The sequence below is a fragment of the Helianthus annuus genome, chromosome 7 (assembly GCF_002127325.2).
Source record: "Helianthus annuus cultivar XRQ/B chromosome 7, HanXRQr2.0-SUNRISE, whole genome shotgun sequence".
NCBI lineage: Eukaryota > Viridiplantae > Streptophyta > Magnoliopsida > Asterales > Asteraceae > Helianthus > Helianthus annuus.
This window is the reverse complement of record NC_035439.2, coordinates 50,994,218-51,017,314: the sequence shown is the minus strand read 5'-3', so window position 1 is coordinate 51,017,314 and position 23,097 is coordinate 50,994,218. Positions and strand designations below refer to the sequence as shown.

The 23,097-nt window shown below is 39.8% G+C and overlaps 1 protein-coding gene across 1 annotated transcript; it reads right to left on the bottom strand.

The window, feature by feature from the left end:
- Positions 1-15,320: 15,320 nt before the first annotated feature.
- LOC110881106 lies at positions 15,321-17,174 on the bottom strand. Its single transcript, XM_022129472.1, has 3 exons — positions 16,581-17,174; positions 16,386-16,469; positions 15,321-16,268 (listed from the first exon to the last, which is right to left on the bottom strand). The coding sequence occupies exons 1-3, from the start codon at positions 17,172-17,174 to the stop codon at positions 15,321-15,323; spliced, it is 1,626 nt and encodes a 541-aa protein (XP_021985164.1).
- Positions 17,175-23,097: the final 5,923 nt, after the last annotated feature.

Sequence of the window (23,097 nt, the reverse complement as noted above, 5' to 3'; positions counted from 1 at the left end):
TTCAGAACTTCCTTCTACCCCTTTACCCTTATCTTTCATCTGCCTTTCTAATTCTGCTTGACGTTCTGCACGAAGGTCTTCTAGCTTTAACTCTTCATATTTCTGTTCCACTGATGTCTCTAACATGCTTTCCACAACTCTATTCAGCATGTAGAACTTATGTTCATGTAGCGGTTTAGCAGCCGTAAGTTCTTTATTTTTCAGCTTATAGTACTCATTTTCACTTTCTCGACGATTCTTCTCTTCTTCTAATTCAGACACTCGAACTTTCAAAACGTTGATTTCCGTCTGATCAACTTCAATTTTCAGTGTCAACACTTTGTTTTCACCTTCCAACCTCTGCACCCTACCAGCAAGAGTCTTTTCTCTATCAGCAATCTTTTTGCTTTCAGCCGCCAACTTTTTATTATCTGCTATCACATCCTCAATTCTCTTTTCCAATTTCAACACTTGCGAATTGTTTGCAAAGTCGAAATCAACGTCTAGTAGATTATCTTGCGGTATCGGAAGACCTTTACCCGAAGAACCAGGTTGTACTTGGGTGAGTGGAGGTGTGCCAAAATATCTTGCGAAGTATAATATGGTTGTTGTGGTGTTGGTTGTCTGGGAGGAGATTGATGTATTGGAGATTGTGGAGGTGTTGGTTGACGTGGAGGTGTTGGTTGACGAGGAGGTGTAGGATGCGTTTGCATGATCTTCTGAGGGCGCTTCGACACTTTAATCTTTGGTGTAGTTCTCTTTCGACCAGCAACTTTCTTTTTACCCCTCGGAGTAGATTGTGACGTTGAAACATGCTCCGGAGAAGGTACAAAAGGTGCATCTTCTTTCTCTTCCCTCTTCCTCTTTCTAATCAACTTCTCCTGTTCTACCTCTTCTCTCATTCGTCTTTCACGTACTTTTGCATCAATCACTTCATATTCAGACGAACTAGAAGAACTAGTAGTGTCTTTATCAACTTCGTCACCTTCAACATCATCTAACACCTTCTCTTTTTCTTTTTGAACATCAGAAGTAACCGTTTCCACAACATTATCAACAAAATATGCTTCTGTTGTAAACAAATCTGTCTCAATTACAATGTTTTCAGCACCAGTCGTCTCTTGTTCATTTTCAACATTCATCTCAGAGATATCTTCATCAGATTCATCAATTAACATTGTTTGCTTTTTCTTCTTTTGTTTCTTCTTCGGTTTTGAAGAAGAACCTTCACCTTCAGCTACAGGAGTTGCAAATCTACGTCTGCGTCCTGATTCCTTCACATACCACTCATTCTTGGTTGATTTGAAACTCTGAAGTATTTTCAACTCTACAGCATACAACGCCTCTTTCATTTCCTCTTGATTTCTCCAATCTTGATGATTTTCCGGATCAGGATCCATATAGTTTGCATCTCTAAGCAATCCGAAGTTTTCAATCACTAGATCAGGCTCTGGATGATTAGGATGATACTTGACCAGGTTCTTCAAAGTGTTATTAGACATGTGAGCTTGAACAAGAAGATCACCCTGAATGTTTCTATCAATTCCAGGGTATGCACGATCAATCATCATTTGTACAAAACGTGGATACCTCCAGGTTCTAACATCCGACGTGAGATTCTCCACCATATAATGAAAAACTATGTGCGAAAAGTTGTATTTCTTATTCAACACCAACGCTGTCAACATGTTCATCTGGTAATCCCTCATCTGGTCATAACTGCCCTTTGTGTGGCTCAGTGAAATCAAAATACAATGAATTAAAAACTTGAATGATTTCTGAAATTTCGACTTCAAGTAGTTCCCGGTGTTCAATGTATTTCTGTATCCCAATCGTAGCATGCATCCCTTCACCATACGTTCCGGAAATCTTGTGGGGTAGTTGGCCTCATCAGGAAAGTTCATAACTTCTCGAACTAATGCTTCAGTCACCAGAATAGTCTCCAACTTTCCATCCACTTCCACCACTGACGATATCACCTTGCTTGCCTCGTCATACTTTGCATTTATCCAAAATCGACTAATATGTGATCTGTACAACGGCCTCTGGTCAGTCATCGCTTTCTTCACTGGAATACGATTCATGTAGTCCAAGATACTGCTAAATTCTGACAATAACGGACACTTCTCCACATCTAAATCAATGCAGCTGTTGTGTACAGGGTCGAATAACACGTTCGGTGACGCCTGCAAAACAACAAGACAATCAAAGACTTAGAAAAATTTTTACATTTTGAATACTGACCAAAAAGCGAACCATATAAGCGGTCCAAATATTGATCAAAAAGTGAACCATCATATGTAAGTAAAAGCGAACCATGAAGTGTATAACCATACAAGCGAACCCTATATATGACTAAAAAGCGGACCTATTTAAAAGTAACACAAAAAGCGAACCGTCCCTGGTACCAATAAGCGATGCCCTAAAATTACTGCCTTAAAAGCGATCCTGCTATGTTATAGATGAGCGGACCTGAAAGTGTTCCTAAAGGCGGACCTAAAATGGTAACTATGAGCGGTCCTACAGATGACATATAAGCGGTCCTGAATTACATGGCTGTAAAAGCGGTCCTAATACTAAAACAAGTAAAAACTGCTTAAAACCTAAAATTGATTCCAAAATCACAATCTACACAACATTCCGAGTCTAGAGGTGTCTTTTGATTCCTACAAATATGCCTAAAACTCCCTAGATCTGAAACTGAAACCATCTATTACCGACAATACACATCAAACACTCAAATTACAGCAATTAAAACATAACATCACACTATATGACATCAGACGACACTGAAACAATGTTCAATTCAAACAAATATGACATTTAAAGGCTTAAAACACGATTCGTTCATACAAACATACCGACAGACATGTTTTTAACACAAAAGAACTAAAATTGAAAGAATACTTACCTTTCCCATGATGTAATGAACAAGAATCTATCAATAATCCAAGAAAAACGGACTCAATCAGCAAGAAATCACGATGAACACGAAGGTCTGCACAAGATCGCCTCAGAGACAACAACGGATAAGCGAACCGGGTAATGACAACAAAAGCGGACCCCTGTACCTTTTATATGGGGTCTGGTTCGCTTATATGACATGTTCTCATGAGCGGACCAACATGTTACTTTTGACAGAAAAGCGAACCGATGGTGACATAAAAGCGAACCAACATTAATTTTTTAAGAAATTCATTTTTTAATCATTTTCCAACTTTTTCGATTTCACATGCTGATACCCAGTTGACCAAGTCCAAGTTAATGACCCTGGACAACTGTTTGACCTACCAAGTCCAAGTTAATGGCCCTGGATGATCAGTTTTCTGAAGTACTCTGTTGTTTTGTTTCAAAAACAGTTCAAATTAATGAACTTTTCAACGTTTCAAACAATTTCACATTTTATCTTTCAAACATCATACCAGTTCTTTGTTTGCAATCACAGCTTACCCAACCCTCATCAGACACTGACATGATCTACACACGGGCTTTGATCTTCCAATCCCCAGTATCAGTTGTCGAAAATAAAATGAGAAAAGAAAATCTTTTTGGGTTTAAAGCTGTACAAACTGAAATATATACACACAATATTTTTTCGAGCGTGTTAGGGGATCATATCAGCTGCCGACAGAACACAAGCACCGTTAAGCTTATTTCATTTTAAGCATTAAGCAATTCGCGTTGATTGTCGGTATATTGATCCATTTTAAATTCTCGCAAAACTTTCAATCTGTTCGGGATACGTGATTAGTGTTTTAGAGACTTAAACGTTAACGTGTGTTCCCACCTCAGTATATACTCCCGTATCCGGATCCCAGTATTCAGTCTTACAGGTGAATATACCACAGCTGATATCTGTAAGGGGTTAGGTGCGAAACCGTGAGAGCTCAGGTCAGAACTTCCGTTCAGCAGAGAGATGATGGCTCGACTTTTCGGTGGGTCCCCTTTAGAGGATCTTTTGCATTTCAACAGCAGCGACTATCAATTTTATTGTTTCATCAGCATGCTAAGGGTGAAGCTTATGTTTCAAAGCTTTTTGCGTAAAGTATTATCCGGGGACTAGGTCAGTATTTCCATACAGCAGAAGTCCCGGGATAATACCCCAGATATCACCGAGCATAAAGACCTAGTATCTCAGAATACGGGACCTTTCAAACAGGATTTCAGGGGTTACCTATATATCCTGGAGGTGTTCCCCACGAAAACGCAAGTTAAATTTAGTTTATATCCCAAACTGATCTACTAATTCTGTAAGAACCTACCGGCACATCTTTAGCGAGACTGCTTAATTGCATTTTTACATTACAAATCTTTAGCGTACTGTGCCCGTCTAGCTGATGTACTATCATTTCCCCTATACTACACAGCTCTTTTTGCATTTTTTAATGTTTTTGGATTTTTATGATTTTATCATGTTTTTGTATTTTTCTGCGAATATCTCCCCCTTAAACTAAAACATATTTTTGTGTTTTTGTTTTTAACAAAAAGCAGGAAATACAACTGTACAAAAGAAAAAATTGACAACACGAAACGGTTCATGTCAGATCGCCGCCCAGCTCGGCTTCACACTCGATTACCCTCCCAGATTGCAGATTTTTCATCCCATTTAACCTTAAAAGATAATAAAATCTCTTTTTATCAAACGGTTTTGTGTAAAAATAAGATTTCTGATCATCGGTGCCCACATGTTCAATCCGTATTAATTTCTTTTCATGACAATCTCGAATAAAATGGTGACGGATTTCAATGTGTTTTGTTTTCGAATGATGAACCGGATTTTTAGTAACATTTATGGCCGCTTCATTGTCCACAAATATTGGAGTATCCAAGAATTGCAGACCGAAGTCGCGCATCTGCTGTTGGATCCAGAGGATCTGCGAGCAACAGCTAGAGGCTGAGACATACTCAGCCTCACACGTGGAGAGCGCAACTGCAGTTCGCTTCTTGCACTGCCAGGTAACGAGCCGAGTTCCGAAGAACTGGCACCCAGCAGTGGTGGACTTTGCATTCTGTTTACAGCTACCAAAATTTGAATCAGCGAAACCGGATAAGGTAAAATCACCCGAACGAGGGTACCACAAGCCGATGCTTGGGCAACCCTTCAAATACCGTAAGATGCGTTTGACGATCGTCAGGTGTGACTGCTTCGGGTTCGACTGATATCGTGCACACAGACATGTCGGGTACATGATGTCGGGACGGGAAGCTGTGAGATACATTAAAGACCCAATGATCGATCGGTATAACGTTTCATCCATCTTCACTCCTTGTTCATCCGGACAAATACCATGGTTCTGTGCGAGGGGGGTTGATGCAGGACTGCAATCTGTCATATCAAACTTGTCTAGCACATCCTTTACATACTTTGACTGGTGAATGAAGATTCCGTCGGGCATTTGTTCTACCTGCAGCCCGAGGAAGAACTTCATCTCCCCCATCGAACTCATTTCGAACTTCTTCTTCATTACTCTCTCAAACTCTTTACACAAATCGTCGTTGGTGGAACCAAAAATTATATCATCTTGTGAACCCGTTGTCCAGCAAGTAGGTCGAGAGAGTCTCGTACCAGGCTCTCGGGGCCTGGTGTAGACCGTATAATGCTTTATCCAATAAGTACACCTTGTCTTTGTTTAGTGGATCTGCAAACCCCAGTGGTTGCCCCACGTAAACTTCTTCTCGAATCTTGCCATACAGGAATGCTGATTTAACATCGAGTTGATAGACTTTGAAATCTTTCCATGATGCAAAGGCTAAAAATATGCGAATTGCTTCAAGCCTTGCAACCGGCGTGTAGACCTCATCATAATCTATTCCCTCTTGCTGGCTGAAGCCTTGGACCACTAGACGTGCCTTGTTCCTCACCACGACTCCTCTATCATCATCTCTTTTACATTTGAACACCCATTTCGTCTTTATCAATTTCTGATTCTTTGGCAGATCAACAAGTCTCCAGACGCCCAATTTCTCAAACTGTTGCAGTTCCTCCTGCATAGCATTCACCCAACTGTCTTCGGTCAATGCTTCTTTGTAGGTCCTGGGCTCTATCTGCGAAATAAAACATTTAAGTGAGACTTCTTTCTGCATATCAGCAATAGATGAATAAAAACATGTAAAAGCTTGGTCTATCTGATGTCTCGTCTTGACACCACTCTGTAGATCGCCGATAATTTGTTCTGAAGGGTGGTAAGACAGCGTCCGTGGCATCACAGTATCAGGCACCACAACTTCCGATTCCAGATTTGAAATGTCAAGATCAACGATTTGATCAACAGCCTCCTCTGATGTCTCATTTGGTTCCTCGTCAAAGGTAGGAGCGGGTTCCTCCTCTGAGTCGTCAGAAACGTCAAATGACGGAGCTGGTTCCTCTGGTTCCTCTGGCGGTATATGAACGGTTCCACTCGGTCCTGCTTCATCATCGTGAGTACCCACGGTGGGCGTAGGAACATCTAGCGGTCTAGATTCCGGCTCTTGCAACTGACTTTGCTGATACAAGTACATTAGAGCAAGTTCCTCCTCACTCGGCTCGGACGGCAGATGAAACGATTCCCAGAGTTTGTCGTAGTCGAATAGGAATCTTTGTCCGGGAAGTTGTTGCGACGGCGTGTGCTTCTGACATTCCACATGATGGACCTGAATCACTTTCCTCAGACACGGTACAAACACCCTTTTTAACGGGCTGGCGTAACCTACGAAAAATCCTTCATTCGCTTTCGCTCCAAATTTACCATCAGCATCTATGAAAGTACACGGAGAGCCAAAAGGTTCTAAGAACTCAAGATTTGGCTTATAGCGATGCAGCAGCTCGAAACAAGTCTTTTTATATTTCTTCACTGTCAGAACTCCATTCAGTGTATAGCAAGCCGCTGACGCTGCTTCACTCCAGAAGAAAATCGGAAGCTTAGAATCGGCCAACATAGTACGTGCGGTCTCGATCAGGGTTCTATTCTTTCGTTCAGCCACGCCGTTCTGATGTGGTGTGTACGGCGCACTGAATTCATGTAGTATCCCCTTCTCGTTGCAGAACTCGTACATTTTGTTATTCTTGAACTCCGTTCCGTTATCACTCCGAATTCTTCTGATCGGCAGCTTGTACACCGTTTCCATCTTTTTGAATAAAACCATTAAAGCATCAAATGTTTCGTCCTTCTTCTCCAAACAAACAACCCATGAAAACCTTGTATAATCATCCGTAACCACCAAACAGTAAGAATCTCCACTGATGCTTTTGACGTTGACCGGCCCGAAGAGATCCATATGCAATCTCTCGAGAGGTAACCGGATGGTGTTGAGCATCTTTAGCGGATGAGACTTCCGTACCTGTTTACCTTTCTTACACGCAACACAATCATCAGGTAAATGAAAATTCTTAACATACACACCTTCTACCAAATCGTTGTGCACAAGAAAATTCATTTTACGAACGTGTATATGACCCATTTTTCTGTGCCACATAATCGACTCTTTCTCAGTTGCTTTAGACTTTGTCACAAAACATTGTTTTTGAGGAGTTGTTGGTGTTGCAGTGCTCATGTCTAAAATGTAAAGATCATTAACCCTAGGAGCACGCAACAGCACCAACTCATCAGGGACTTTAAACCCTGGCTTTAAAACCAAACATTCTGTTTTTGTAAAATGTACGCTAAAGTCTTTGTCGCACATTTGTGAAATACTTAACAAATTGTTCGTCAATTCAACAATATAATTCACTTTGTCAAAAGATATGATGCCGTTTGTGAGCTTTCCCTGACCAACAATCCTGCCACCTTGGTTACCAGCAAATCCAACGTAGCTTCCATTAATTGCTTTGACATCATATAATAGAGCTAAGGATCCCGTCATATGTCGCGACGCTCCACTGTCCATTATCCACCTGGATAGCACAGACTTGGGCAGCTCCTGCAATCAGCACACAAACACATCAGTTAAACAATGATGCCCACGACTTTTTAACTTCCGACACAGACCCAAAAACTACATTGCATTTCTCAGTTGTTTTAGGAAAGTTAAATGTGACATTTGACTCAATTTCCTTTTTATCTTGTTTCACTTTGTTATGAAGTTTTGGAAATTCCGACAAAAACTGATCGATTTCAGACTCAAACACAGCAACGTCGTCTTTCACAAACTGTGACTCATTTTTCAACACACTTTCCATCTTTTTGATCTCACCAGATGGTTTAGATTTCGCGACCCAATGACTGATTTTCAAAAGTTTTTGCTTTAGGGTAAAATTTCGAAGTCTTGGGAGACATAGAAGACTCGCCAATCTCGAAAGTCGATTTTGGCTTATCTTCCGACTTCAACTTTTCACCCCGTTTAAGAATTCGGATCGGCGAAACCAACACTTGTTTATCTTTTGCAACGACCGGTGATTTTGGTCGAGGTTTTTGAATGATTTGTTTTGAAACATTTTTATTTTCAACCTTAGGTTTTTCAACCTTCGGTTTCTCAACCATTTGTTTATTAACCGCTTTTACCACAACCGGTTTTTCAATCACTTTCTTACACTGCTTCGCCATGTGGCCGACTTCATTGCAGCGATAACACACACGCTTATCATATTCTACAAAAGTGGTTGTGACAGTTTCCACTTTTAGCTTTTGCGCTGCATTAAAGTCGTCCACAGCCTTTTGACTAAAGATATAATCTTTTTCAACATCAGTGCTAGGACCAGCGACAAACACATCATCAATCCTATCTTTCGGTTTAACTACCTGCTTAGCCATTTTCTTCTCAAAACCAATACCTTTATTCTTTAACTGATTTTTCTTGTTTTGGCTTTTACCCACCCCATCTATCATTTCTGAACTAGTGGGACGTGAAGAACCAACTGATTTTTTCAGTTTCAAAAAGAAATGATTTTTCTTGATTTCGTTAACACTCAGTTCAACCAACTTAAAAACTTTCTCAACATTCTCGAATTTGACGTTCTGAAGCGGAAACTCGGTGTTGGAGTAAAGTTTGTCAGATCCAACCATAGTGTAAGCCACCATAATCGAATCATCATCCGCACTTTTATCCGTTTTTGACAAATAACGATCTAAAAAGTTTCCGTCCTCCTCAGAATCACTACCGAACTCCACTGATTTTGCCTTCTCAGATTTCTCACTCTCATCGTCCAACACCTGATCAATAACATTTTTGATAACCTGGGATTCGTTATCAGTGTCAGATGCAGTGAAAGTGATATCAGGCAAATCACTTTCAATAGTTTTCAATTTAAGCTTTAATGCAGCTGCCACCCCATCTGGATATTTCTGTGTATAATGATTCCACATTGGGGGTGGAACACTGTTAAAGGCAGGTGAAGCATGTGGCTGTTGTGGTACTATTTGCTCTAACACATACGATGACGCCACATAACTCATCAATTGCTGATCAATTCGGTCATTTTCAATTTTAACCAATTCAAGTTCTTTTCTTAAAGATGCGATCGTGTCAAGATGAAAATTAACTTCTCTTTGTTTATGATACAATGTGGATTGAGCCAACTTTGTTGCTTTATCATTTTCAAGACTCTCTTTTTGGATCATTTTTATTAACCTAGACAATGTGTCGTATGCCTCTTTTACTTGCTCTAAGTCAAACTTCACCAAATCTGCATGTTGTTTCAATTCCTGATACTTGGTGTCTTTTTCAAGACACCCCATGCATGGTTGTGAACAACTTAGACACGGTGTATCGGGGATTGAAACTTTTTCAACTATAATCCCATCCTCACAAACAAGTTTACCAACAAGATTTGACTCCGACTCAGACGACTTGACCACGTTGACCTCTATGACTCCAGTTTCCTCTCCTAGACCTGACACTTTATCAACTGACTCCTGGAAATCTGTGTCTACCTCTTTCAACTTGCTCATTGCTTTATCTGCAATCTCCTTTAGAGCTTCTTCAGTCATCTCTTTGGAAACGTCGATCACCTCCTCGACTTCTTCTTTCTTTGCTTCAAATCTTGGACATGTTCCAGTTCTAGGCTCTTCAAAATAATCTGCAAAAGAATCAAAGATGTTCGGAGGCAAAATAGATTTCATTGTATAAACAAATTCCTCCTGTCGTGATTGAAAGTTGAGAACTTCAGTCACTGATTCCTCAGCTTTTGCCGAACTATATGTAGAAACCTCTTTAACAACCTTCGGAACCACTTGATCAACAACCTCAACAACTTCTTCAACCACCACTTCAGAAACTTCATCTACCATCTTAGTAACTACTTCCTCAACCACTTCAGAACCAAACTCAACAACACTCTCAGAAACTACTTCACCGACATTCTCAGTAACTACCTCAGCCATCATTGCTTGATCATCCTTTCCTGGAATGTACTTGTCCCAACTAAACCCAGACACAACCTTCTCATCATCTTGGTTTACGATAAGTGCCTTCTCTGGTTTGTTCTCAATCTGAGGTCTCTGAACAGCAGATTCTTGATTTGGACGGTGATATATAGCCTGTCTGTAATAGTCATTGGTGAACGGGTTCTGATGATTCTGCACTTCACGATTCGGACATTCGCGCTTGAAATGACCTCGTTCTTTGCACTTAAAACAGGTCACCTTTGACTTATCGAACCCTAATTTCTGATCAGGACCTGACAGACTGCTTCTACCCGTGATCTCCATAAAGCGTTGAGCTCTTCTAACCAGACTCGCCATGCACCACTTTATATCTATCAGTTCCAGTTCTTCCGGATCGATCTGATCGTAATCCTCTTTAGTCATATCGGGATTACCGATCCTACCAGCGACCAAACCTTCATAAGCTTCCAGAACTGATGCCAGTTACGCGATGTGCTGCTTGGCTGCATTCTCGGTGATTTCATTCCCATTCTTGATGTTAACCGCAATGTTACATTGCACACCGGACACAAACGTCTGTTGATTTGACCCTGTAGAACTTTGAGGAGAATTCTGCTCTGAAACTTTGACATTTGGCTCGTAGTTGGCAAATGGAGTCGACTGACTCGACTGATAGGCATTTGGAGCAGCAGATGAAGTGTTGTCTGCACTGAACCCGGTTTGAATCTTCGGACTCTGAACATTAGTAGCTGCCGGACTATTCTTGTAATACAAAGACACATCCTGTGGCATATTCGCTGAATTCATCTTCTTGATTTTTACCAACTCCAACTGATGAGCTTCAATTTTCTCTATAAACACGCTCAAACTATAGTTCACGAAATCTGAACTATTTTTCAACATCATCAAGTACGTTCCCCATTCCTCATAGGGAAGCGCATCACATAACTTGTCTATCCACTCCTCATTCGTCTTTTCGATATTCAACCTTCTCATCTCTACCACCAAGTGACAATACCTCTCGATAAGCTGCTTTGTCGATTCACCTTTAATTCCCGTGAATATATCAAATTCTTTCTTTATCAGTGCTTTCTTACTCTTGATCATCGACGCACTGCCTTTGAATTTCTGTTCCAAAGCTTGCCATATCGACTGTGCACTATTATCGTGTTGTAGCAGAACTAGAATATCCTCTTTTATCGCTTGCTACAGAATGCTAACCTTTTTCTTTTCTGCTTTGAACTCGACCTGTTCTGCATCTGTAAGACTGGCAATGGTCTTCAACATATTCAACCCGTCAACCGGAGGAACATACTTCCGTTCAATTTTTATCCAGCACTCTAGATGGTTGGCCTGCACCCAATTTTTGAATCTCCTGGACCATCCTGAATATTCATCCAAACTCATCAATTTGGGAGGTTTCTGCATCGTTCCAAGCTCGTTTTCCAGATTGACAGTCTGCATGATGCTAGCAGGACTCTGAGTAACTCCACCACTACCCGCAAACATGTTGTAAAAATCTTGGCTTTCCATTTTCAGTCGTAACGAAGAAATTTTCAAACAGTCTGAATAAGCGAACCACACTGGCTGAATAAGCGAATCACAGTGATCTTGGAGCGAACCACAACTGTAACAATGAGCAAACCCACCACTGAACTTTGAGCGAACCAGAAAGTGCACAAAGAGCGGACCTGAATGTTGCACTTGGAGCGGACCAGGAAATTTACTTTTGAGCGAACCAGGAAATGTACACTGGAGCGGACCAGAATTTGTTGTTCAAGCGGACCAGACGAGCGAACCAGCAACGAAAATAGACATTTCGAGCGGACCAGAACTAAAATCAGGAGCGAACCAGCTTAAACTGTACGTTGGAGCGGCCCAGAAAAGCAAACCAAGAACATGACGTAAGCGCGAACCTATTTCACGAGGGTTTTTATGTCACTTTTAGGTCGTATTTTGATCCGAATCTTTCAAGGGTTTGTTATTAGTGTATTTCACACCTGTTGTCCAAATTTCAGTCCATTTCCACCGTTCAAACCGTCCAAATCTACAAAAGTCCGTGTAAAAAGCTTCGTATCTAGCAAACTAACTCGCAACTGGCTCTGATACCAATTGTAGGATCGGTTTTGACCTATCGAGTGAGTCAATCAGAGCTAGTGCTTACTGAAAATGTGGCGGAAACACATTTTCTGCATGATACAAAGAAAAACCGTAAAAGAATGGAGTAGAAACAGAGAGTTCACACTTAAAATACTTTTTCTTCACTTGATAACGCTTGCCGTACGGACAGCAGTTCGACGTGGAGTTCCAGACAACGTTACAAATGAAGAACACAACGGGGGTAATTATAGACTCGATGGTCCGCTCATGTGACATGTCCACAAGAGCGGTCCAGACAACAAAGTTGGTTCGCTTTTGTGGACACATGCCACAAAAGCGGACCTACAACATAAACTTCATAAAATTACACTTTAACCCCCTGAACTTATACAAAATAACCTATCTGGACCCTATACATTAAACTAGCATTACAAAGACGCAGGCTTTAGACATTGTGCATCAACACAAGGCCAAAAGAATTATTCAAAAATCGATGATTAAATTTTCAAAATCATTCTGAAAATCGAAGGGTTCAAAACCTTATAATAAATCATTTAAAAACAGATGATTGATTTTCAAAAATCGTTTCGGAAAATTGGGTTCTTGTTTTGGCAATCACCTAAGGATAGGTGAAGTTCATGTTTTAAGATCTAAACACAAGATAACTTGTGTTGGGGTCCTAGAAAGGTTATAGTCTAGGTCAAAGCATTACTAATAACCTAATTCCCTATAACCATTGGCTCTGATACCAACTCTTCTATCACACCCCGACCGCATATAACATGCAACCGCTGCGGAAACGTCGGTGAGTGTTGTAACAGAATTATTGTTCCACAACCATGGTAATTAAAGTTATGTTTTATTCATCAAACAAGAGAGTTACATTGTCTTTTAAACAAAAGAAACAAGAGTTCATAACATTATTTAAAACTAATCTTGCTTCTTTTATGTCAATAAGGCCCGAGTCCACCCTAGTGTATCTTGAACAGCCCTATGCATTAGCTCCTGAAACAAATGTGAAAATAGGTACGTCGGCATAAAAATGCCTGTGAGATACATTGGTTTTACGAAAAATAGGATTCATTACTTGAGTTTAAAGAAATGCTTAATAAAAATTAGTCATGAATCTTGTTAAGTGTTTTCTTTTATAAATCATATGAAAATGTGACAAGAAACCAGATTATATAAAAGAAATGTGTATGGTTGATTTAATAACCAAGTAAAATGAGTTGTATAAAACAAATTGTTTTGTAAATGTCTTGTGAAAAATATGTTATTTATGTAAAATGTTATATGTCTAAATTGAAATAACTTAAATAACACTACAATATGTAATATCATACAAGCACTTATATATAGGAAGTACCAGCGGCGTATCCACCATGCTTGTATCATATTGCACACGCCTCGTTACGTAAATCACTTTCCCAAACAAATTACCAATGTAAATTGTTCATGTTTAAACCAATTGTCAAATGTTATTGTGTAAACCAGGTCAAAATGTTTATGTCAAAATGTAAATCATGTAATGTATAACCAATGTCAAAAATGTTCATGTGTTAAATGTAAATCATGTGATGTGAAACCAAAATTTCATGTATGGCAAGTGAAATATATCAACTAAACCATAGGTAAAAATGCACAAAACAAGGTATTGAAGTAAAACATAGTTTAAGTCAAAGTTATGTTTTGTGGAAATGCATGCTATACTGATACAAACATCTATGCGGTATTGTGAAAATGCATACATTCAAGCCTTGAGACTGTGGCGATAAACCCTTAAACAAATTAAAGGTTTATCTAAGTTATGTGTATCGAATTCGGTCATTCCTTTCATCCAAACATACCTAGGATGTCAGGAACAGGAGTTGTCAATTCCTATTTTACCAATACCTACTAACGAACGGCGTGATCAATGTTAATGAATGTATTTTGGTCCCATTTAAACAAACCAAATGTCATACCAAAATATAAGCATGTGATGAAAAACAAATGTACTAGGTATGCAACGAATGAACATACATAGCATGTGATGTGATGTAAAATATTGCACTAAGTATGCTCTAAATGGACATACGTAGCGTGAAATGTAAGGTAAAACAATGTACTAAGTATGAACTAAATAGACAAACATAGCATAAAATGTAATGTAAAACCATGTACTAAGTATGCACTAAATGGATATACATAGCAAAAACATAATGAAATCATATACTAATAGTGTACTAATGAACATAGCAAGTATGATATGAAAACATGAGAAGCACGAAAGTAACAAGTAGGCATGTGTTTCACCCCAAAATGTTTGAAAAACAGTAAAAGAGGGGACTATGTACTCACTTGAGATTGCCTAGAAGTCTTTGAGTAACAACCAAGCAAAGCTACAGGGATCACGGAAATCAAATGGCACCTAATATAGGTATCTATGTTAATAAACGGACCTAAATCGGAGGATCGGATAGAATGTGGTTTCGTAAACTAATTGAGTATACGAACTCATGCAATATGGTTTAACAAAGTCTACAATCTAAAACGGAACCTATCCTAAGTGCTTACGACCCATTACGACCCGTTTATGTAGCTTATGCTACTTTAACGCGTTGTTTGCGTAAAACGCGTTCGGACCGCCAAACTAGTCTTATGACAAGTAAAATATGCCTTAACATGTCTAATATTGTTGCCAAATCAGCTTAGACGTCAAAAATTATGTTTTTTTCGGGTAAAGGGTTACCCCAGGTGAATTTTATAAATAACTCAACAGTACAAGGGCATGCCAGAATGACACACCAACTAGGCTACACAACCGAAGCCTAGGAAAATAAAAACCAAACACTCAACCCCAGTTAAGCACAAAACCAAACAAAAGAACAGCCCCCCCCCCAAAAAAAAAATAAAACGGCCCCGAGCCACACACTCTAAACTATACAATCCATGAGTTAGCCTCTAACCCGGGTCGTTCTCTTCTTCGTTCCTAGCGATCTCCCACTTCTTTAGCATCTTCTCAACTTTAGCATCCCCTCTAAACTCAAATCCCATTAGACATAACCTGACTGTGTTTTTGATCCTCCCAACCACCGTAGCCACATTTGCATGAGCATTAGAAAACAGGCAATTATTTCTCTCAAGCCATATAAAATAAGTAGCCGCCGAAATGACTAACTTGCATACAATATGCTCTGTCTTCTTGGACGAAGCATTTTCGGTCATCCAATCCATTATAGACTGCCACGAATCATCAACCTTTTCCAAAGATACCATCGGCTTCACCTCCTTCCATACATTCGAAGCAAATGAACATTGAAAGAAAAGATGGTCTCTAGAATCACGATTATTTCTGCACAAGGGGCAACACATAAGATTCAGATTAGTTGCACTTCCCACCTCCCACACAGCCAACCTATCCTGCGTCTTAAGCTTGTTCTTGATAACCAACCATAAGTGAAACGAGTGTCTTAGGATACATTGAGAGAACCAAACCCCATTAACCCAAGGCACCGGGCTCTCACGATGTCGAATCACATTCCAGACCTCCAACGACTGAAAATGACAATTGTTACCCTCTAAATCTTTCCAGATTGTACGGTCTTCCATGTTGTGAATCAACTGAGGAACATTCAACTCAATCAGCATTGGATAGATATCATACCATGCTTGCGGCCACTTCCATTGCCCATTAACATCAATCAGGTCCGCAATAGATGATGAAATAGAAAACCCCACATTAGAAATACGTCTTGGAGTTATGAAAGAGCTAAGCGGACTAAGATGGCACCAGTTATCACTCCAGACATTAGTTTGAAGCCCACTCCTAACCAACTTCCAAATAAACGGCCGAACAATATCTCGAATGGAAAGGAGTTTCCTCCATCCCCAGCTAATACTCCCACGGGACTAGACATCCCAAAAACTACGATCTTTCAACTTATGAGAGTAAATCCATTCGACCCACAATGACTTTCTTTTAGTAAGAATGCTCCAGATATGGCTGGTCATGAGAGCCTTGTTGACGTCCGATATGCTCCAAATACCGAGCCCACCTTCCGCCTTAGGCAAACAAATATCTGACAAAGCCACTTTAGCTTTCGCCCTACCCTGCGACCCAGCATTCCACAAGAACCTCATCATATACTTCTCCAGCTAATGTATAACCCGAGTCGGAGTAATAAAGACCGATGCCCAATAAATATGCATGGAGGATAATACGGAATTAACAAGTTGTAACCTACCCGCAAAGGATAAAGATTTATTCAGCCAACTATCAATCTTCTTTTCCATACGATCAACAAGGGGATTACAATCCTTAAAAATGAGCTTAGTGGTAATTAACGGCACCCCCAAATATCTAACCGGAAGAGAGCCCTCCTGAAAAGGCATCAAACGGAGAATATCCTGTCTAACATTGAGTGGAACATTACAAAAATAAACCGTACTTTTAGCTGGACTCGACACCAAACCAGATATACTGGTGAACCTCTCAAGAGCTTGCTTAACCTTCCCGATGGACCAAACATCCCCATGCACGAAAATAAAAAGATCATCAGCAAAGGAGACATTAATTATCTTCTGCTTAGCACACTGAGCATGATACTTGAACCCATTACTTGACACAGCCGCATGCTGAAGCAATAACGATAAAACTTCCATAACCAACATGAAAAGATATGGTGACATAGGATCACCTTGTCTCAACCCCTGTTTCCCTCTAAAATATCCATGCAGATTACCGTTAATGCTAATCGAAAACGACGTCGTTTGAACTGGGGAGCTATGAAAAAACCCTAATTCTCTCTCTAGCATGGCGATTTTCCTTCATCTTGCAACCTTCGATTTGTCGTTCTGATCTTTGTATAACAGTCTGATTATTGGATTATTGATTTATCAATACATCAAATTCGAACTCGTTAGCAAAAGGGATAGAGTTAAATCTAGGGTTTCTGTTTTTTTGTTTGTTTACAATCGCCGCCCTAGTTCTTGTGTTGATATGATGGTATAGAGGTGTGGGTTTGTTAGCTTTTGACTTACTAATTCTGCTATATGATTTCGAAAGATACATGGGTTAGGGTTAGCTAGTTTAGGGTTTCATATTTTCGTTTGTTCGTGGTTTTGTTTCTGGTTTCGCTGGTTTGTTTCCGTGCATGGTAGTCTGAAGTTTTGAGTTTATAGAGAGTTGTCTTTGTTTAGCATGGATGATCGTTTTAAATCCGGAAATTTTCAGCATGATGGCCGTCAAAACCCTACCTTGTCTATCAAGAGTCTTGCAGACAAGGTTGTTGATATTGATGGCAAAACGTTTACGCCATGTAGAGGAACGGTAGTGAATGAGAAGCCGGAGGGTAACTGTATTAATATGATAGATGGGTTGCTGAAAGTAATAGTTCCAGTCAACCTTGAAGATGTGCAATCGGCGACAATGGCAGAGGAGAAGTTTCATGCAGGAGGGGGTGTGACGGAAGTTAATCAGGTTAATGTGGGGATTTCGAAACCCTTGTCCTATGCTGAATCAGTCTTGAATAATAACTCTAAAAAGGTAAACTTTTGGAATCTTGCTAGTGTTGAGAAACAAGATGGTTGTGATGTGGTTTTACCCAGGGATTCGGTTAGGGCTGTTCAGGATAAACTTGCCAATACTTTATATGGATATTTTTTGGGTGATCGAGTGGCCTACCCGGCAGTAGAGTATTTTGTTCGAAACAATTAGAAGAAATTTGGATTGCAGAAATCAATGATGAATGCTAATGGATTTTTCTTTTTCAAATTCGCGGATCAATCTGGTATGATGAATGTTCTTAAGGCTGGCCCGTGGATTATTCGGTCACAACCATTATTTTTAAACATCTGGTCAGCATCTACTAAGCTTGAGAAAAAGGAAGTAAAACAGCTACAACTCTGGGTTAAGATTCATGACGTCCCAATTGCTGCTTACACAGAAGATGGGTTAAGTCTCATAGCGACTGCCATTGGGGAACCGAAAATGCTGGATTCGTTTACTACAACCATGTGTATGGATGCTTGGGGGAGGAGTAGTTATGCTCGTGCACTTATTAAGATTTCTACCGAAAACGATTTTAAAGAGGAGTTAGTCATTCCTGTTCCAGATCTTGATGGAGATGGTTTCGTTAAAGAGAAGTTGTATGTAGAGTATGAGTGGAGTCCGCATAGATGTAGTCACTGTCGTGTGTTTGGTCATTCTGATGAAGGGTGCCCGAAACAAGTTAGGAAAATACGAAGCATGGAAACATGGGAAATACCGGAAAGAAACAAAAGGAGGTAGCTAAAAATCGTGGACAAGGAAAGAATATGGTTGATGATGATGGATTTACGACGGTTGATGATAAAAAGACTGCAAAAAGGTCTGGGTTTCCAGTCAATAAACAGAAACCTAAGTTTGAGTACAGGCCAATCGGAAATAAGACGGATGGAGGTATCAAGAAAGTCGTTAAACTGACTACTCTGGTTACTACCAATCCTTTTAATGTCTTAAGAGAGGATGTTGGGAATCTAGTAAGTCTGCTCGGGTTTTGGAAGGTGGGAACGAGAACTCTGATGATGAGGAGGTGGTGGAAATATATAATGAAACGAATGAATTTCTTAAAGTAGACTCAGGCCATGATGTTAATAAAAAAGGGGCAAGCACTCCTTCTCCCAAGGTGTTTAAATGATTAGTTTGGCTGTTTGGAATATTCAGGGCTTGAACCGGCCTCTAAAACAAAATGAGGTTTGTCGGGTGGTTAAAAATATTAAGCTCAGTTTGTGTGCAATCTTAGAGTCTCATGTGGATATGGATAATCTTCGTAAAGTTTGTAATGCCGTGTTTAGGAGATGGGATTGGACTTCTAATGGGGGTTGTTGTAATAAAGGCGCTCGTATTATCTTGGGATGGGATCCTGTGGTGGTAGATGTTATGGTTATTGCTCAGACGGCTAAAATCTTACATGTCCAGGTTATTTGTAAAGCTAATAAGAGAATGTTTTTTTGTTCGTTGGTCTATGCTGCGAATTATTATGTTGATCGTAGGGAACTCTAGCAGAATTTACGTATGCATAAGGGCCTAGTTCATGATAAACCTTGGGTTATTATGGGAGATTTCAACTCGGCTCTTAATCTTGAAGATAGATCTGTTGGTAGTTCCTCTCTTTCTCCTGGTATGCGTGAATTTAAAGATTGTGTTGAGGATTTTCAGGTTTTTGATATTAATCGAACGGATTTTCACTACAATTGGAGCCAAAAACCTAAAAAGGGTGTCGGTTTATTGAAGAAGATTGATAGAGTTATGGGTAACGCACCTTTTGTTAGATCGTTTCTTCAGTCGGTTGCTGTGTTTAGACCTTATGGAGTATCGGATCACTGTCCGTGTGTATTGAAGTTGTTTTTGGCAGAGTTGTCTAAACCGAGACCATTCAAGTTTGCTAATTTCTTAGTGCATAAACCTGGTTTTTTGGATATTGAAAGCTCAAAGTGGGAGGTTAATGTTAACGGGGTTCACCAGTTCCGTGTTGTTAAGAAACTTACTCTAATGAAATCCTCTCTTCGTGCTCTCTTATTTCAACAAGGAAATTGTGACACCTGTGTCACTTCAACCATCAAACAAACGCCAAACCAATGAAATATTGTATTTCATACTTTGGACTTGTATAAATATGTGCATCGTTTGCACATATCAACTCTTGTTCGATTTCGAGCTCTACATCGCTTTCTGGGGAGTTATACGCAAACTGGTGCGTAAACGTACTCAGTTTAATGCGACAAATACTCCGGAACAGCAACATATACTCAACATACCTTAAATAACCTTTACATAACTTAGAAATAAGTTTTGAAGGCTTTGGTATGGCAAAAACAAGTTAATTCGCTTACAGGGACTAAACTTGACAAACTGCGAAAGTATGCCAATTTGAACTGTAACGAACATTCCGGAACATGTCCATAAGTTAGACATACCATAAATATCCTTTACATAGCTTAGGAATAGGCTTTGAGGGGTTTGGTATGCTAAAACAAACTTTTGGATCATTCAGGGGCTAAAAGTGTCAAAAAGTGCACAAGTTTGCACTTTCGCGCATAACTTACGTTTTGAATACATCACGACATCCAAAAATTTATGTAAGCATCCTTATATTATGCCTTAGTGTATGGCATGAGAAAAATCCATTCTCGCGCAATTTGGATCGTCTTTCGCGCTTATGCGCATTCCGTCGTAATTAACCGAACATCGCGACCGTACGGCCAAACGAACTGACATCCGGGATATTTTTGAGCACATTTTAAGTTCCCTATACTTTAACTTCATTTTAGAGCTTTGAAATGAGGTTAACGGGGCTTAAACGTGCCAAAAATGTAGCAAATACCAAGTTTTGGTGCTGCAGGGACCAAAACTGCAATTCTGCCAAACTAGGGGCTTACGGACCATAAGCCATAAGCCATACGGTCCGTAAGGAGTTCCCAGTACAGCAGAACCCACATTTAATGCTGATTGGCTCTTCAAATGGCGAAAGGTCCAATTGTCTTTTCACCCAATCAAAGGCCAAGGGCCATTAATCAGTGACCACAACATTTTGACATGTGTACGCACAAGATCGTGGCACGGTATTCGATAAACGATCCTAACGGTTCCACTTTTCCTATAAATACCCCCCCCATTTTGCTCAAAACCCACACAATCTGATCTTAAGGCTCTAAGTTGGAACCACTGTTTCATACCTAAGCTATTTTGATCTAGATTAGCATTCGGGGACCCTCCGTAAGTCTTATTTCGTTCTTTTATTCGCTTTTCGAGTCCGAAAGTCAACGTTTTGTTAACTTTCTGCATTGACCAGCCTATGGTCAGCCCAAAGTTCATGGAACTTCATAACGTGAGTGTGATGACGATGGTTATAGTCCGTAGTGACTATACCTACTGATCACCACGTTATCTAGGCTCAGTGACGAGTCGTAGTTTCGGCCAAAATGTGCATTCTTGCATATTTTGTAACCAAACTACTCGTGAGCATCAAAGCCGTTTGTTTTGATGCCAAACCTGTTTTCTAAACTTAGTTAAGCATGTTCTAACATGCTTAGCTCGCCACTTTTAGTTTAGTGCTTACATAGGGTCGTAAGGTAAGCGATCTAAACCATCGCTTATACTTTCGAACCCGACCCAATTTGGTCCATCATTAGGATCCGACCAAACACATTAGGTGACCATAGCTATAACCTTCCGAGGTTATACCTTGTGGTCACGATGTTAGGCGTTCCAGACGCGTTCTACGCGAACGACGCGCAAGGTAGCATAAGCTGTCACACCCCGACCACGTAGAACATACAAAACGTGGCGGAAACGTCGGGGAGTGTTGTAACAGAATCAATTGTTTCAAATCCATGGCAAATGAAGTTTCGTTTTATAACTCCAACATGAAAGTTTACATTGTCTAAACAAGAATCAAAGTGTACATAACATAAATTATCTAGTTCTTGTCTCGTTTTAAGTCACTAAGGCACAGGTCCGCCTAAGTATGTCTTGATAAGTCCTATGCATCATCTCCTGAAAACACATGTGAAAATAGGTACGTCAGCATAAAAATGCCTGTGAGATACATTGGTTTTGTGAAAACGGAATTCATGACTTGAGTTTGAGAAAATGTTTAGTCATGAACCTCGTATTTTGCTTTGTCTTGTAAATCATTTGAAAAACGGTAAGATCAAATGATATGTATAAATAAGAGGACAATGCATGGTTAACTGAATAACCATGTAAAAAGAGTTTGTATAAGATTTGTTGTTTGTAAATCAATGTCTTGTGAAAAGCGTGTTATTTGTATAAAATGTTCTATGTCTCAAATTGAAACGATTCAAATAACGCTACGATATGTAATACCATACAAACACTTATATATAGGAAGTACCAGCGACGTATCCACCATGCTTGTATCATATTACACATGCCTCGTTACTTAAATCACTTGCTCAAACCAAACCATCAAGATGAAATGTTTAACAACGGTAGAAATGTTCATGTATAGTCAAATGTCTATTGTCAAATGTAATCCATGTCAACGGATACAACTGGTTTACACGGTTCAATGGTTACAGACGGTTCATGAAATCAAAGGGGTAAGACGGTTCACATAGTCTAATGGTTACAATGGTTCAAAATGTAGTGTAATGTGTTCATATGTTGGATGAGCATTTGTAACAGAAATGCGATGTGAAACAATGTACTACGTATGCACACAATGGGCGTACGTAGCATGAAATGTATTGTAGAGTACAACGGTTCAAAATGTAGTATACTGTGTTCATATGCTGGATGAGCATATGCAACAGATATGCAATGTGAAACAATGTACTACGTATGCACACAATGGGCGTACGTAGCATGAAATGTATTGTAGAGTACAACGGTTCAAAATGTAGTATACTGTGCTCATATGCTGGATGAGCATTGGGAGCAGACTTGCTTTTCTCTCTGGCTCCTTGGCGATTTTTGGCGATTTCTTGTAAGGAACCCTAGTTCTTGTTTTCAACCTTAATTTTGATCAATCTGGGTTAGGTATTGGGGTGTTGTCGATCCTTCTGAGTAAGGTTCTTGACTGCAATCCTGGTTTCTAATCTTTTGCAATCAAAGTTAGGGTTTTCGTTTCAATTTTTCTTATCTAGGGTTTCTTTGCCATCATTGCCTTGTTGCCGTAAGCTGGGTTTTTGTGTTCGTTTTGTGTTTTTGGATTCACGTTGCATGTTCGCTGCC